Source organism: Prinia subflava, chromosome 2 (assembly GCF_021018805.1).
Source record: "Prinia subflava isolate CZ2003 ecotype Zambia chromosome 2, Cam_Psub_1.2, whole genome shotgun sequence".
In the NCBI taxonomy this organism is placed as follows: domain Eukaryota; kingdom Metazoa; phylum Chordata; class Aves; order Passeriformes; family Cisticolidae; genus Prinia; species Prinia subflava.
The window spans coordinates 85,879,909-85,895,211 of record NC_086248.1 but is presented as its reverse complement, the minus strand read 5'-3'; the positions used below and the strand labels follow the sequence as shown (position 1 = coordinate 85,895,211).

The 15,303-nt window shown below is 41.5% G+C and overlaps 1 protein-coding gene across 2 annotated transcripts in view; it reads left to right on the top strand.

Moving 5' to 3' along the window:
• DAAM2 (dishevelled associated activator of morphogenesis 2) overlaps positions 1-15,303 on the top strand; it is a 174,001-nt gene that overhangs the window by 75,128 nt on the left and 83,570 nt on the right. For both annotated transcript variants that reach the window (XM_063390854.1, XM_063390853.1), the window contains exon 3: positions 7,169-7,258. In XM_063390854.1, the coding sequence (XP_063246924.1) occupies positions 7,169-7,258 (90 nt within the window). The remainder of the gene's footprint in view (positions 1-7,168; positions 7,259-15,303) is intronic.

The window sequence follows — 15,303 nt, the reverse complement described above, 5'->3', positions numbered from 1 at the left end:
CTAATTCTTGTCAGTTGTTAAACTGATCAAAATGTTACTCCCATGCCTCTCACAGTGTGCTGCTTGTATGCTTTACAAAGGCTGCTTTTAATTCAAAGAGTTAGGATGGGATAGAAGAGCTTGAGGGGAGGGACTGGCTTGTTTTGGGGTTCATTTTGCTTTTTCTTCATGAGTTATCTATAGACTTAGCACACATATCAGGTGTCCCAGTGGGAGTTTTTGACCAGTGTGTTTTCCCTGGAGATGTGCTGGCTGTATAGGTGGTAGTGCTGTTGTCTGATCACAAATGTTTGCACTGTTCATTGCTCCAGTCTGTCCTGGAGTGTAGTTGTTTGTGCAGTCAATGAACCTCATTCACTGACAGTTTGGACAGGCAGTCATTCAGAATGCCTTATCCACCTCCTCAGCATTGGAAATAAGCATTCTTCCAGCAGGCTACCTCTTATATGTCGGCCTGCGGAGCTGGAATGAACAAAACAGTGGAAGGAAAACTGTAGGGGAACGAGCCTATACTGTCCCCTGGAGGTAGACACGGTGATTAAATAGGGAAGATTTATCTCTTCGATTTGAGAATTCATAAGTTCTTTGCAAAGAGACTGAGATTTGAGTAAGATTGTTTTGGTTCATTACTTCATTCATTCACTGCACTTATCTCTGAAGCAGCTTTTTGGACAACTGCTTCTAGACTTATGACAAGAGCATTTCTGCTAGTCCCTTTTTGGTGGGCACAGTTGAATGTGATCCACCAGACCAACCCACTTGTTATTTGCCAATGGAATCTGGCAAAGGCAGCATGAACAGAAGTATAAATGTTCCTGGGGGTGTTGTTAATGTGAAAACATAGCTTTCAGTCATGTGTTAGCAACATGGTCCTACTCAGTCCATTTTTTAAAATGGTAATAGTTATGCTGGATAGGATCCTCTATTCCAAAAGCTTATAGTGTGCTGCTGACAGTCTTGCCCTGATCTCTTTCCACTGCTTCTCTTTATTCTCAAGTCCCAGGCATGTCAGTGCCTTTTATCTCGTGTTTGCTTGAGTTGCATTTCAGCATTGATTAACCCACCATCAGCGATCCCTGTGAAGTAGTTACACATGAACATGATCCTTCTGAAGTAGTTACACATGAACCTTCTCTGGGGGCTGCCAGTGCATGCTGGATAGGATCCCATGGTGTGTCATGGTCACATTGTTTACTTTGTACAAGATTTAAACATATTTGTTCAGAGCATAAGGCCGTCAGCTGTGCTAAGGCACTTGGGAGCATTGGTGGGACTGGAATGTGGCCTCTTTGGGGACATGGTGACAGACATCTATATAAATGGCCTTGGGGAACCTGAAGTAACAGGTATCATACTGTACGGGGAATTTATAGTGGCAGCAGAGCATTATAATTGATTTTGTAACTTGGGTGGATTTGGGGCTGTTAAGAGACTGAGAGAGAATGATTAATGAGGTGGATGAGGGAGAGTGCATTTGTACTTGACAGGTGAAAAAGGTCAAAGGGAATGAGAAAAAGATTAGCAAGGGGAAAAAGAAACAGTAGGTGTGTACAAGAGAAAGAAAACCAAGGAATATGAATATGAACATGGTTATGAAAGGCATGTGGGAATGTGAACAGCAAGCAAGGGAAGAGCAGTGCATTAAAATAAAATCCATACAGTGGGTATAGTGTGAAAATGAACATACCCTTGGAACCTAAATTTTTGAAGTGAGCATTGCAAGCAAGTTATTAAAAATAAATAGTCTTCAAATTGTGAATTCTGTCCAAGAGTGTGTAAAGGCATCTGGAGATAATTCCCAGTGTCTCAGTTTTCTTTATTGGATGGCTTACAAAGAATCATTACAGGTAATGCTGTTGTGATGGAGCAAACTGCACAAAAAATATTGCAAATAGCGTTGTTATCACTATCTCAAAAAAGACACTAACTCACCTGTAACACAAAATCAGCCAGTCTTTTTGAGGTAGGAAGTTGGGAAGTGTTTGACCATCTACAGAGCTGTCTCTGTGGCTTTGTATTTTGCGGGGTTTCACATAACCTTCTGAAACTTTTTGTGCTGGTCTCAGGTCAAATAACTGCTGCCCTCATCTCTTCTGGAAGTTCTAAAGTTCTCATTTTGAGTTTAACAAAGAAGACCAGGGTTTCTGGGGAGCTTTGCTGGTTTGTGCCCTCTGAAGATGTGGTTCCCAAGGAACCTGTTAATGCCAAGACCTGGCTGTGCTTTTGCTTGAGTACACATCTGCTGTTAAAGATCCAGTCAGTGTAATAGACCTGTGACCAGGCAGTCAAAATGGGCATCTCTGAACAGTGGAAGTGTTGGAGCCTGTTTGCCTTTGTGTTATGTCTTAGTGTTGGATTCTGTGGTGTAAAATAAAGATTGATTTCATGTCAAAGCTATTCCATTTGAGGATCATAAAACATTTCATTTTTAAATAACGCTTTAATAGTTGCCTAAATATGTTTGTAGGCAGAAATAAAGTTTAAAAAAATCAAAATGTGCTTTTATATATCATTAACATCTCTCAGCCATAAAAATAGCAATTAAATGTGAAACACAGGACGGGGGAGGATGCTTATGGACAGGATATTCTCCCAAGAGCCCTGTAAGCAAGAGAAACTGTGACCTACAGGTAAAAATTAAGTATAATGCGACTCTCTCTGTAGCTGAAATTATAGGAAATTAATGAAATAAGACCGCTATCCAACTGAACATAAGAAGATAAGCAAAATGTCCTCTTCCTTCTGGCCAAATATTTGTTATGCCCATATTAATCAAGTTACTACCTGCAGTAAACATATCATTTGAGGATTCTGGGTTTCCCAATGCTGTAAATGCAGTGCATGACTCATTAAACATTTATGAGGACAAAAAAAACCATCAACAACAACAAAACAACCCACCAGCCCATAAAGTTTGTTTGTTTGGTTGTTTTGCTTTGTTGGTTTCTGTATTTTATAAAATAAAGCAGCTGCCTGATCTTAGGTCAGTGTGAGACTCCCCATGACCAGTAAGTGCAGCAGCCAGTGGGCCTGGGACGAGTAGAATGAGAAAGTGAAACTGAGGATATCTCCTCGCATGAGTGTCTGAATATCCCTGGAGAAACAAGTTTGGGGCTCTTTGCCTTCATGATTCTGACTCCAAATCAGGGGATGCTGGGGACCAGAAGCCGTGTTTCTCTGTGTACTTATGGCTGTGAGGTTTCCCCTTTAGAGAGGCAGGCATGGTTGGTAGGTATTAAGGGTTCTCCTTTAGTGGGTCTCTCTCCAAGTGAACCACTCTTCTACATTACCAAAATCTGACATTTCCTGTTTATTAATTCCATTTTGTGTCACTAAACAAAGTACTGCCCAGTCTAGGTGAGAAATACTTTTCTGGAGCTTTGAGTATCATTACTGAGCTGGTGGCTGCCCAGCATCAAATCCAGCTTTCATGCTTTGATGAACATTCCCAAAAACAAGGCACCTAATGTGGTTTTAAATCCTGCAAAATATCGGATTTATGTTTTCTACCCGTTCCTCCTTCTTGTTCAGTTTCTTTCTCTCTGTCTCTTATTTCCTTGGGTTGTAGCCATTTTGAATGGAGGCCATCTTCTCTTTTGGCCTGAGAACTGGACTGGAAGTATTTGAACCTCAAATACAGTTCCAGTTCTTTTTACAAGTTTGATCATTGAAAGTCAATCTACGTAAGTAAATAAAATGCCCACAAGAAAGTGAAATTAATTGAATTAGCTGCCTCTAGATAAAATAAATAGGAAATAAATGAAGGAGAGAAATGTGGGCACTATTAACGTGGGCATGCTTTACATCTTACTGAGTCCAGCCTGGGAAATATGCTTTTAATCTGCGTTTCATGCAACTTCAAGCATTTTTAAGAGCCAGGAGACTGAGTTCCATTGAGCAAGGTCACACTGGCATGAATTGCTGGAAACAAGCTGCACATCCAAGGTGTAGAAGGAGCCTTGCTGTGTTTCTGTTGGGAAACTTGCACAGGTGCTGGAGGAAGGGAGTTTTCCCTGCTTTGTTCTGACCGACCGTTTTTTCTTGGCCTTTATATTTGCTCCCTGGGCATTGGCTTCCTTAGTCTGGCTTCAACCCCAGTCTTGATGACTGCATTCAGTTTGTCGTTCTTCCCCTTCCCTGCCAATTTTGTCAATTCCTTTCTCTTTTCAATAGCCACTTGCCATCAACTCTACGGTCTGAATTTCTATATGCTGCTTCTCTCATTGGGTCAGAATGACCTGTTCATGAGGCAAATTACCCTCCTGAAATTTATTCTTTCTGTTTTTCCTTCTGCTTCTCTCCAAGGCAGCAGGTTTCCTTATGTGCCCTCTCTTAAGATCCCGAGTCAGAATAGAAAAATAGCCTGCCTAATTCAGGGTCTTCTTTCTTAGCTAGATCCATGCTTTTCCTATGCAGTCACAGTGATCTTTTGCTCATCTTTTATAGAATGGGAATGGGAGAGGTAAAATGATTTGCAGAGTTCCAGAAGAAGGTTCTCATGTCTCTGGTGTTTTGCAGGGGGTTCTTGGGTGTTTTTGTAGGGTAGGTTTTGATTGATGGTGTAGGTAGATGAGGACATGCAGGCCTCTTCAGTTCTTCCCACTCCTTTCTTCTCAGTGAAGGAGTGCACTTGCTGAACACTAACTTCAGGACAGGGAGTTGAGGAGCTGGCCTGCTGCTTTGGGTTCTGGAGATATTTCTTTCCCTGCTGAATATTTGGGCTTGCTCCCTGCCCATTTGACCTGGGTGTTAGAACCCAGCGTTTTACCTCCTAACAAAGACAAACACTAACTTTCAAAATTAAGGGTAAGGCATTTTTCATGTGTTATTTTCCATGCAGGTGTGTTTGGGTCCACCTCTGGTGATCCCCTCGTGCCTGGTAACCCTGAACAGTTTCCTTGTTTCTATGCTACCTGAGCAAATGTGGTGACTTCTGAAATTCCTTTGCGTTCCTCTGCCCTCCTGAGTCACAATAATGTGAGATGCACTATTTTCCCTCTGGATCTTCTGTCCTTTCAAACTAACTTTCTAGGCCTTTGTCCTGAAGTATGTCATGATGCAAAACTTTGCAACTGAAGTTGCATATTCTTATTGTCCCATTGAAACCAGGTTTATCTTTATATCCCTGAATACTGCCAGTATCCAGAGCAGTGTCTAGAAGCTGCAGTGTCAGAATCCTGTCCTCAGGGTGGTTTTTGTCAATAGGAACATTCTTTTGATGAAATGGTTGTCTTGAACTGTATTGATTGAGATCTTCACTTAGTTTAGTGCACAGCCTCTGTGCAGGGCTTCTGCTGCTTGTCTGATCTGCCAGCAGACTACAGAAAAAGCACTATGGATTAGAAAACCAAATTAGCTGCACTGTATTAAAAAAAAAAAAAAGAAGTAAAGTAAGAGCATTTATTAAACAGGTCAATAAAACAAATTTTTTTTTTTCTAAGGATTTAGCTCAGCCCAGGCAGTTCATGTATATTCTGGCTTCTACGGTGGTTCTTCCAAACCTGGCATTTCTGATTCCCTATCTGCCCCTCCTTTCCCTTCCACACGCTTGACCTCTAACAGCATTCCTTTGCTTGTCTTAAGGCCTTACATGCAGTTTCACTCTCCCTCTCCCCCCAAGAATGTGATCCTGGCCTGAGTTTTTTAATTGTGTATAGCAAGGATAAAACTTCTTGCCTCGCTTGGCTGCCCCCTTGTTTGGAAACTCACACTAAACATTTCCACATGGTTTGCACTCCTTTTGCACAGCTAATTTTTTTTCCCTTTAAACTATTTCTTGTTTAAAATAACCCTCCAGCTTCTTCTACCTTGGGCTGCTGGCACTGACCTTGCCTTGTTACTGTTTGCATTTCTTTTGTACCTTTTTGCAGCTTAAATCTCTGTGGGCTTTTAAATCTGTCAGCAGCCGCTACCAGGCTCAGTGTGCAATTTTGCTCACTGTTTTCACAAGTTTCCCAGCCCTGAACGCTTTCCAAATGAGCCATTGTTGGGCTGAGTTAAAGAGGTATTGTCTCTGCTTGGACAAGGTTAGTGTGGGTGCCAGAATCTGTGTGTGCAGCATTTTAGTGCCACAATGTCATCTTGATATTGGACCCCTGGACACTTCCTTCTCCAAATATTTCAAATATATAGGGAAAAAAGTCAAGCCCCTGCCAAAACTGATTAATTGAAACATTACTGGAAGATTTTCTTTATATTACTGAAATACTGATTTGGACATCTTCGTCTGTCTCTGCTCAAACAGTCTGCTTGCCCTGAAGACCATTCTCTTTTGTTTAATTCACTTTATTAGCACCTAAAACTGGCAGGTTTGATTGGAGCCCTGTTCTGGTCAGTACTGAATTAACACAGAGGAAGAAATAATCTCTCGTTTGATAGTTTTAGAGACATGCACTGGAAAAGAGTGTGCTGTTATTCACCTTTTATAGAGGAGTAACTGAAGCTGTGGAATTTGGCAGTCAGTTCCAGATCACAGCTTTATCCTTCATTTTGCTATTGTAACCTTGGCTCAGCTCTAAGAGGGTATGTTCTACTGAGCTCACTTTTCTTAACAGAGACCGAATGTGCTGCTCTGATCAATCCAATGTGACACTGTGGAGTTATGTCCTTTATGTCTGAAATGGTGGGTGTCTTTGATGGGGACTGTGTGGTTTGGAGAGCAAACATCTGGAAAAACATTTCAACCTGTAGGTTGCTGATGACATGACAACTGTCTCATGGCCTCTGCTTGAAAGATAGAGAAATTGCACTCTTTTTCTTTCTATGGAAGAGCAATTTGGTGTTGCTGGCCAGGAAAAAAAAGATGTATCAAACTTTCAGCCTTTCTTTAAGTGTCATAAGGAATGTCTGTGTCACATAATCCAGTGCTTTGAGTTTTTCATTTCATCCCTTTCATGTGATCCTTCCCATCCTTCCCTGATCATTAGTAATGGAAGTTTGACATGGGAGTTGTTCAGTCTGCCTCTCTTCATAGATTATGCTCTGAAAGGGAGAACTCGAGTTAGCAAGGAAATCATCACAAAACCAATAATCTTTGGAGTCTTTGGCAGCCACTAAGTCCTCTTGATTGAGGGCTAGTCAAACATGCCTGGTCTAGAAACCTCTCAACTTATTAGAAGTTACCAATGCAGCTGTTGACTGGTTTTTTTTTGTTTTTCTCAATCTCTAGGATGAATTGGATCTCACGGACAAGAACAGAGAGGCTATGTTTGCACTCCCTCCAGAGAAGAAATGGCAGATTTACTGCAGCAAAAAGAAGGTACTACTGTTGTCCTCACTGGAGTAGCTCACCAATAAATTCTGTGTGCATGTTCATGACTGAATCATGATTTGAGCTGTTTATCTACTGTTTACTCAAGAGCATGAATAAGTGATGGCAGGATTTTTATCAGCATGGATATGGCACAATTTTCTGATAAGTAATGTATACACTTGTAATTTCTGAAGAGGATATTAACATCTTAAAATAGTACTGTCCCAGTTTGAATAATTTATGTGTGTGTGTGTCGGGGGGGGGTTGTTTGTTTGTTTTATTGTTTATTTGGGGCTTGTCAGGGGTGTGTGGGTTGGGTTGGTTTGTTTGTTTTTTCTATGAGTTGAAAGAACAACTACCATAGAAATGCAGTAAGGAATTTTTAAAAACTTTTTTAGGTTGCTTAATATAGAAATTATTGCTGAAAATATAGAAAGCACTGCTGAAGTCTTTCAGAATGTCTTCAAATATCTATAAAGTCTGCAAAAATAGTGATGTCTTAAAACTTTGTAGTTCAAGGTCTTCCAGAATTTGTAGGAAATGTTCCACAGGGCACTGGAAAGAGAGGAGCACCTGCTTGTATCACTTTCCATGTAAGACTTCTCCCTTGAAGGTCTTCAAATTTCTGACAAGCCAGTAAAGGGGCAACAAATCAGAGGCTGATCAATCACACTAATATTTTGTCGCTGGCAGAATGATGGCCTAGGGAAGGGATAAGTTGTATCATTGCAGTGAAACTTCTGAACAAGGAATTTCTGCAGTAATGCGGCATTGGAAATGTTTTGCTGCTCTAGGAAACACATGGTCAGAAATGAAGATAACCCCAGTAGCATGTATTTATGAGCAATACATGTTAGGAGGAAAGAGGTGTGGTGGGTTTGTTGGTTAATTTTATTTCCCAAGTGTGCAAGTCGTGCTATGAGAACATCAATCTTCAAACATAAATCTGCATAACAGAAGGTGGAAGAGGAGGTTTAGACTTCAATACCGAACCTGGCAGATTTAAATCCTAGCTCATGGTCCTTTTGGAGGCTGTGTTTGCTGCCTTTCTTCCTCAAATGGGGGCAGTGAGCTTTCTTACTGTGTAATTAAAGAAAGCTAGTCCAATCAGGGTGTATTGCCTTCAGAGTTTTTTGTTGGTTGGGTTTTTTTTTAGCTTCACACAGGGAAGTTAATAGAAATCAATTAATTACCGTGGCTCTGAGCAATAGAGCACAAGAGCAGTCTAGGCTCCATTGTCCTCAGTGCTGTCTCCATTCCTTTTTCCTGCTGGTGCACAGCGCTTGCAAGTGAAGGTGCAGGCTGCTGTGATTAATGTCTGCTTTACATTTTTGCTGGCCAGCTCAGCTGGGTTTTTCAGCTCTGGTGGGAGAGGATCTATTTGTAGCTGTCTTAGATACATCTCACCTCCTGGACCAGTCAGCCTTGGCAGGAGGATTTGTGCTTTGAAGTACTTAATATGTTGGTTGGATTCATTTGTTACGTTGGGGATTTTGGTTTTGTTGGGGGTGTTTGTTTGTTTTCCCCTGTGTTCTACAGCAGTGGATTTACTAGAAGAATCTTAAAGACTTCCAAAGTTAAAGAAGCTGCCTACTGGAAAATCTTCATAAATGCATTTATAGTGCAACTTCAGTTAGCTGAACTGCAGCTTTCCAAAATGATGTGCTAACTGGAGTGGGATACCATTGCCAGATGTCTATTCATTACATTGTAGATACTTTCAATTACTTGAAACCTTAACTGTCCAGTGTTATTCATTGTTTCCCTCACAGGCAGTGAGATGATTGGTGATGACATCTCTCTCTAGCCTGCTACCTAATCCACCTATCATCATGGTTTTGCAGTGACAGAGAATCCTGTTCCAGGCTTTGCTTTAAAGCAAAGCCCCCTTTCCCCTGAGGGCTTTGCAATCCAATGTTAGCCACAAAGGGTCCAATTTCTCATTTGGCAGAACACTTTCAGCTACCCAGGAAAGCCCTCAGAGGGTTCTGCCTTGCTGATGTTGGGTTCTTGGAGTTTCCTGGCAAGCAGGGGCCCTATGCTTTGAGGTATGGCAAGTGGAAACACTACAAACTAAAAGGTCAAGAAGTGCAGACTAAGGCAACTGTTCAAAATTGTTAATCTCAGGTGCCTTTTCTAGTCTAAATGTAATGGAAAGTCCTGATTTGCTCTAAAGGCGGTGAGATTAGTGGGCTGCCTTAAATAAACAAATGTCACTTGCAAAAATGAAGATTAGTCATTGTTGTGGAAACACATTTATCTTGGCAGTCAGATGTTAGATGTAATCTTCTATGGTTTTGATTCCAATGTGGTGGCAGAGAGTCACTATTGTATTAGAAAAACTCATTCCACCTGTTCCTGATTTCAAGCCCTTCTGAAGAAATGGAGGAGGACAGGTAGGTCTGTGCACTGAAAGTTGTATGCCAGGGGCACAGCTTGCCAGCCAACAGTCCATGGCAATCAAAGGAGGCTGAATTCTAAACCAAAATTTCATGATTGTGAGTGATACCTACAGAGTACCCTTCACACAGGATTACACAGCCATGCTTGCTTTGGTCACTTTTGGCTATCCTGGTTCATATCTGAAATGGTTAGTATTAAAAACAAATCAAATTATTATTTGTCCTCAAAGAGTAGCTCTAGCTAGCAGCTCTAGTGGATGCTTTGCTCTCATTTGTGGGATAGCTATTTGCAAGGAATAAAGGCTGCTCTGTTGGAAAATGTTAATGTCTTCTCAATCCCAGCTGTTCTCTACCTTGACATTAATCAGTATAGGGTGGACAATGAGAAATGCAGTTGGCTTGATTTGCATCAGAGGAATCAATGATTGGTCACCACTGATGACCCTCTACCCAAACCACTAATACATGTTTTAGATTGCCTCTTCCTCTGTAGAAGGAGCTTCCACTCATATTGTTAGGTAAAGCCATGTGCAGAAAATACAAATTATAACATCCTCCTTAAGTTCAGGTACTTTATTATGGTTTTGTTTAGAATAATCTTCATGTCTCACTATAAGAAATTTAGATTTACATGAAACACCTCTGTAACTCCTCTTTCTAGATTTCCTGCCAGATATAAGTTTTGCAGGAATTAAATCAAGCACTAGACCAAGATTTCAAATTTATTTATTTAAAAATTTCGAATGTCAAAGTTTAGAAAACCAGTATTCTTCAGTGCTGTTTTACCAGGAGCTGATACTAGCATACATAATCTCAATAAATACCAATCAAATAATTATATGGAAAGAAGAAAATGTTAGCTCATTTGCCTCATCCATAAACAAGCTCATATTGGGATCCCAAAAAGTGTAGAAAATGCAGGTACTGCACTGCTTCAGCACACATTGCTTTGGATGCAGCCTGTGTTTCTAAGAGTGAGGCCTCATTCTGCGGGCCATAGCTTATTGCCTTCTGAACAACCCTACAAGCTGTTAGACTTATTGCTATTGGGAAGCAAGTCAAGTTGTTTGCTTTTTATGGCCTTCCCTGCCTCCAGAGACTAATTTGTAAGCCTTTGGCTGAGTAGATTTTAGTAGCAAGCACACACATTTTGCAAAGTTAAAAAAGTTAGGGGTTTTTTTTTCACTTCTTTCTTTGAGGAAAAAAATTGGTAGCAAATCTTTTTCCAAAGTAGAGTGAGACTGGACCAGCTATATCATACAGCTTCTTTCCAATCAAATAAAAAGGACCCCAACAAAAATTTCAATCTTTCAATTCTAATAATACGTTGAGATCTCTGAAATATCTCAGTGTTATCTTGTACTCTTGTGATTTTAGTGGTATCTTAGAACAGTTGCTTTGAGTTGATTGTGCTTTATCTCAAGTGAGATCATTTAAACTCAAGTGGTGAGGTAATAAGGAGCACACTGAAACTTTCTGGAAGTAGACATTCATGGCATCTGAGAAGAAGTACATCCCTATAGTCCATAATTTTATTCCACTTTTTCTGGGAAAAGTATATGGGAAAGAAATTCTCCACAATAGCAAAATAAGATATAAAAATTCTGAGGATAATTTGCCTGAACAATGGTCTATAACAGCCAATATGCAGAAGATAAAAGAATATCCGTCATGACACCATCCTCTGCAATTATTTTAAAAAATATCTAGTAATTATGTTTTTCGTCTACCTGATGACTAAAAAACTAATAAACTGGAGTCAGGAAACTCCTGGGTTCCAAAAAGTCCTTGATTTAAATTGTTTTATACTTTCAAAGAACTGACATTGTTATGTTTATGCATAAATGCATTTCTCTCTACCTGAAGGAAGGAGTAGGTAGTTAGGAAACTTTTTGGAAACATTTTGGCCATGCCATCCTCTTATACCTTTTCCCTGCACTATTTACACATGCCATGGTGGCATACAGCATTCTTTTTTTCCCCTTTCCCCTTTTCCTTTCCTTTTTTTTTTTTTTTAAGATACACTCTGAAATATTTGAATATATTTTCAGATCAAGCACTGTTCATTCTTTTTTTTTACTGCACTTACCTGTCTTCTATGATAATCTTGTGGTGAAGTTTCTGGGTTTGGGTGAGCTCACTGTAAGGAGCAGGAAGGACAGAGTAGAAGGCACTTTTGTGCATTACACAATCATTCAGGAGTCCAAGTCCTTTGGACTGAGGTCACAGGTCGGTGCTGAACCACTGAGGCTGCAGTCCAGGTGCAGAGTGCCCCAGATGTCCTCCCAGAGAAGATTTACACCTCTCTCACAAAGAAACAGCGTCACTTTACATTCAGTTCTCTTTTCCTGACATCAGGGCTGCATCTCCATAGGCTTTGAAGTACTCTTGAGAATCCTAGCCTTGGTGGGACATCGGGACATCAACTTTTAGTAGTTTTACTGCCATCTTTTTATACCATTTGCAGCTCGTTTTCACAAACTCCCACTTTGGTCCCATGCTGCCAGTCTAGCATTAATGAAGATAATGTCTGCATGTCTGGTTTGGATTTTTTTCTTTCTTTGAGAGTTTCTGTTTGAGCTTTGCCCTTGAGGTTTGGATTGTCAGCAAAATGTCACCATAAAAAGTATAGCTTGATATTGTGCAGCTGGGTATAGAGTAAGATACTTTGAAATCTGCAGGATGGATCTAAGCTGCTTTTGCAGCTTTTTATATAATTACCGTAGCCTGCCAGGGATGAACGACAAGATGGATGCAAATATAAAACCTGGAGTCCTCCTTGTCTTTAGGGAACGTTTTCAGAAGTGAGTGAAAATTTCTGCACTTACTGTTTGTTCTAGGTCTGCGGTGCATCTGTGGTTTTGCACTGTGAAGCATAGTTTCAGATTAAGATGGAGAGACAGTTACTTCTGTGAAGCATTTCTATGCTAAAGTGAACTGGCAGAGCTTTTATTCCAAACCCTGAGGTCTTTTCTCTGCATTTAAGGCTTCATATGGAGGTTCTAAGAGTAGGAGACTGCATTACACTTGATGAATTTAGATAAAAGTTCACTTCTTAAGGTTCCTGCTTTAAAGTGGGAGATCCATATTGAGATCACACAATCACAGAATGGGTAAGGGGCCACCAGTAGGATCATCTGTGGCAACCAGGGTCATTTAGAGCACATGGCACAGGATTGCATCTGGACCATTACTGAATATCTCTGTTGAGGGAAACTCCACAACTTCTCTGGACAACTTATTCTAGTGCTTGGTCACCCACACATTAAAGAAGTTCTGCCTCATATTTAGGTGGAATTTTCTGTGCATAAGTTTATGCCCATTGCCTCCTGTCCTATTGCTCAGCACCACAAAGAGCATGGATCCATCCTCTTAGCATCCTCCCTTCCAATACTGATAGGCTTTGATAAGATCCCCTCTCCAGTGTTCCTTCTCCAGGCTGACCAGGCCCCACTCCCTCAGCCTTTCCAGGTAAGAGAGGTGCTCCAGTCCCTTAATCATCTTTGTTGCCCTCCACTGGACCCACTCAGGAGCTCCACGTCTCTCTTGTACTGAGGAGCCCAGAACTGGATACGGCACTCCAGATGTGCCTCACCAGGGCTGAGTAGAGGGGCAGGATCCCCTCCCTCAGCCTGCTGGCAGAGCTCTTCCTAACGCAGCCCAGGCCAGCGCTGACCTCCCTGCCCACAGGACACACTGCTGGCTCATGGATGGCTTGTTGTCCACCAGAACCCCCTGGTCCTTCTCCACAGAGCTCCTTTCCAGCACCTGAGCCTGTGCTGGTCTGTGGGGTTATTCTTGCCCAGGTGCAGGACCCTGCATTTGCCCTTGTTGAATTTCAGAAGGTTCCATCTGCCCATCTTTAAGCTGTTGAGGCCCTTCTGAAGGGCTGCACAGCCCTTTTGGGATATCAGCCACTTCTCCCAGCTTTGTGTTGTCAGTGAACTCACTGAGGAGGCATCTGCTCCTCCATCCAAGTCACCGATGAACATGTGAAACAATACTGGGCCCACTATTAAACCTTGGGGGACATCACCAGTGAAAGGCCTCTGACTAGACCCTGGGCCACTAGATCCCTCTGGGATCTGCCATTCAGCCAGTTCTGAGGTATTCAGGAGATGATACATTTTCCATAAAGAAGAGAGAAAATGGACATTCATCTGGTCTCATTTAGTGATACAATATGCCAGATGAAAATCACACTATTGTGTTGTCTGAGTGTGGGTTTTTGGTTTTGTATTGTCTGTTCTGAGCTACGAAAGCCCTTTGGGGTTCATCCTTTCTGTATGAAGACTGCCAAGCACGTGGTTGTCCCATAATAAATGAAGTGGGTGGTTTGAAGTTGTATTGTTTTCAATTCTATCTTCTTGCATTAGTTTTTCCTCTTTGAAATACTCTTAGAGTCTGTTATTGATTTGGAATATTAAACTGTTTTGGTTATGGATTTATAGCTTTAAGGAGCATTTAGTGTGTCCCTTATAAGTTCCTTTCTTTAGAGTTGTTGTTCCATATGCTGTATCTGGGAGCAGCAGATGTCAACACACAAGATGGTTTGCTGCAGTATTTGAGAAGCCATTTGTAAGGTCTCACAGTTTGATGAGTCTTGGATGTGACTTCATGAGAGATTTTTCTCGCAGCTCTGCAGGAAGTGTTGAAGGGGAGTGTGGGTGGATGTGGGGTTGGGTACTTTTACTCTTTTTTCCCTGGGAAGTCTGGAAAACACAGGGTAACCCTCACAGCACGTGTGATAGCCTAACAGCAAAAGCAGGTGGTGGGCAGTAGGAGGCTGAGGCAGCTGTGTGGGATTTTGAGTGCTTAGTGTAAGCAATCCCACAATTAGCAGTATTGATGACTAATTGATGATGGCGTCTCGCGGCCACAGGGCAAAGGCCAGCAAAGCCACACTGGATATGAACAATTATACTTTATCTGAAGCCTTTGGTACGTCAGAAAATTGATTCCCTTCCTACCAATGCTTTGGAAGTTCGTAGTTCAGTCAACATTTTAATTTAACTCAGTATTCAGACCTTGACAGTGACCTGAACAACCTGATCTAACTTTGACATTAGCTCTGAGGAGGTCCTTTCTCAAGGCCCCTTCCATCCTAAATTGATTGTGATTCTCTAAACTGTTCATAAATCAAACTAGGAAAGCAGCTGTAGGGCCCTACAAAGAAAGGGAACATCAATAAGGCTTCATGCAACCTCCTGTATACTGTCCTTTATTATTTGCTGTGAGGCCAACTCCTTAAACCAGGCAGTAGCAGATGTTATTTGGTTCCCTCCCAGTGCCTGGGATCCATGGTTGCTTTTTGTCTGGGAAGACTGCATGACTTCCCTAGCTCAGAACTGCTGGTGAAACAGTCTGAAATGTGGAATCTCTCAAATTAATTCCCTGAAAATAGACTTGCTTTCAGTTTGCCTAGGGCTCCCTGGAAATCTCATAATGCTGGGAAGTCACAGTGGGAGGATGTTGCCCTTTGCGCAAACCACGGCATTCCTTCAGCTTGATGTTTGGAAAATGCCAGCAATTGTGGAGTTAACTTCCCTTTTTCCCACCAGCATCTGTTCCTTTTTCTGTTAGCAGAATGACTTCATGCTCAGATGTTTGGAATGATTTGTTAGCTTGATGCTGACGTTGGGTCATTTC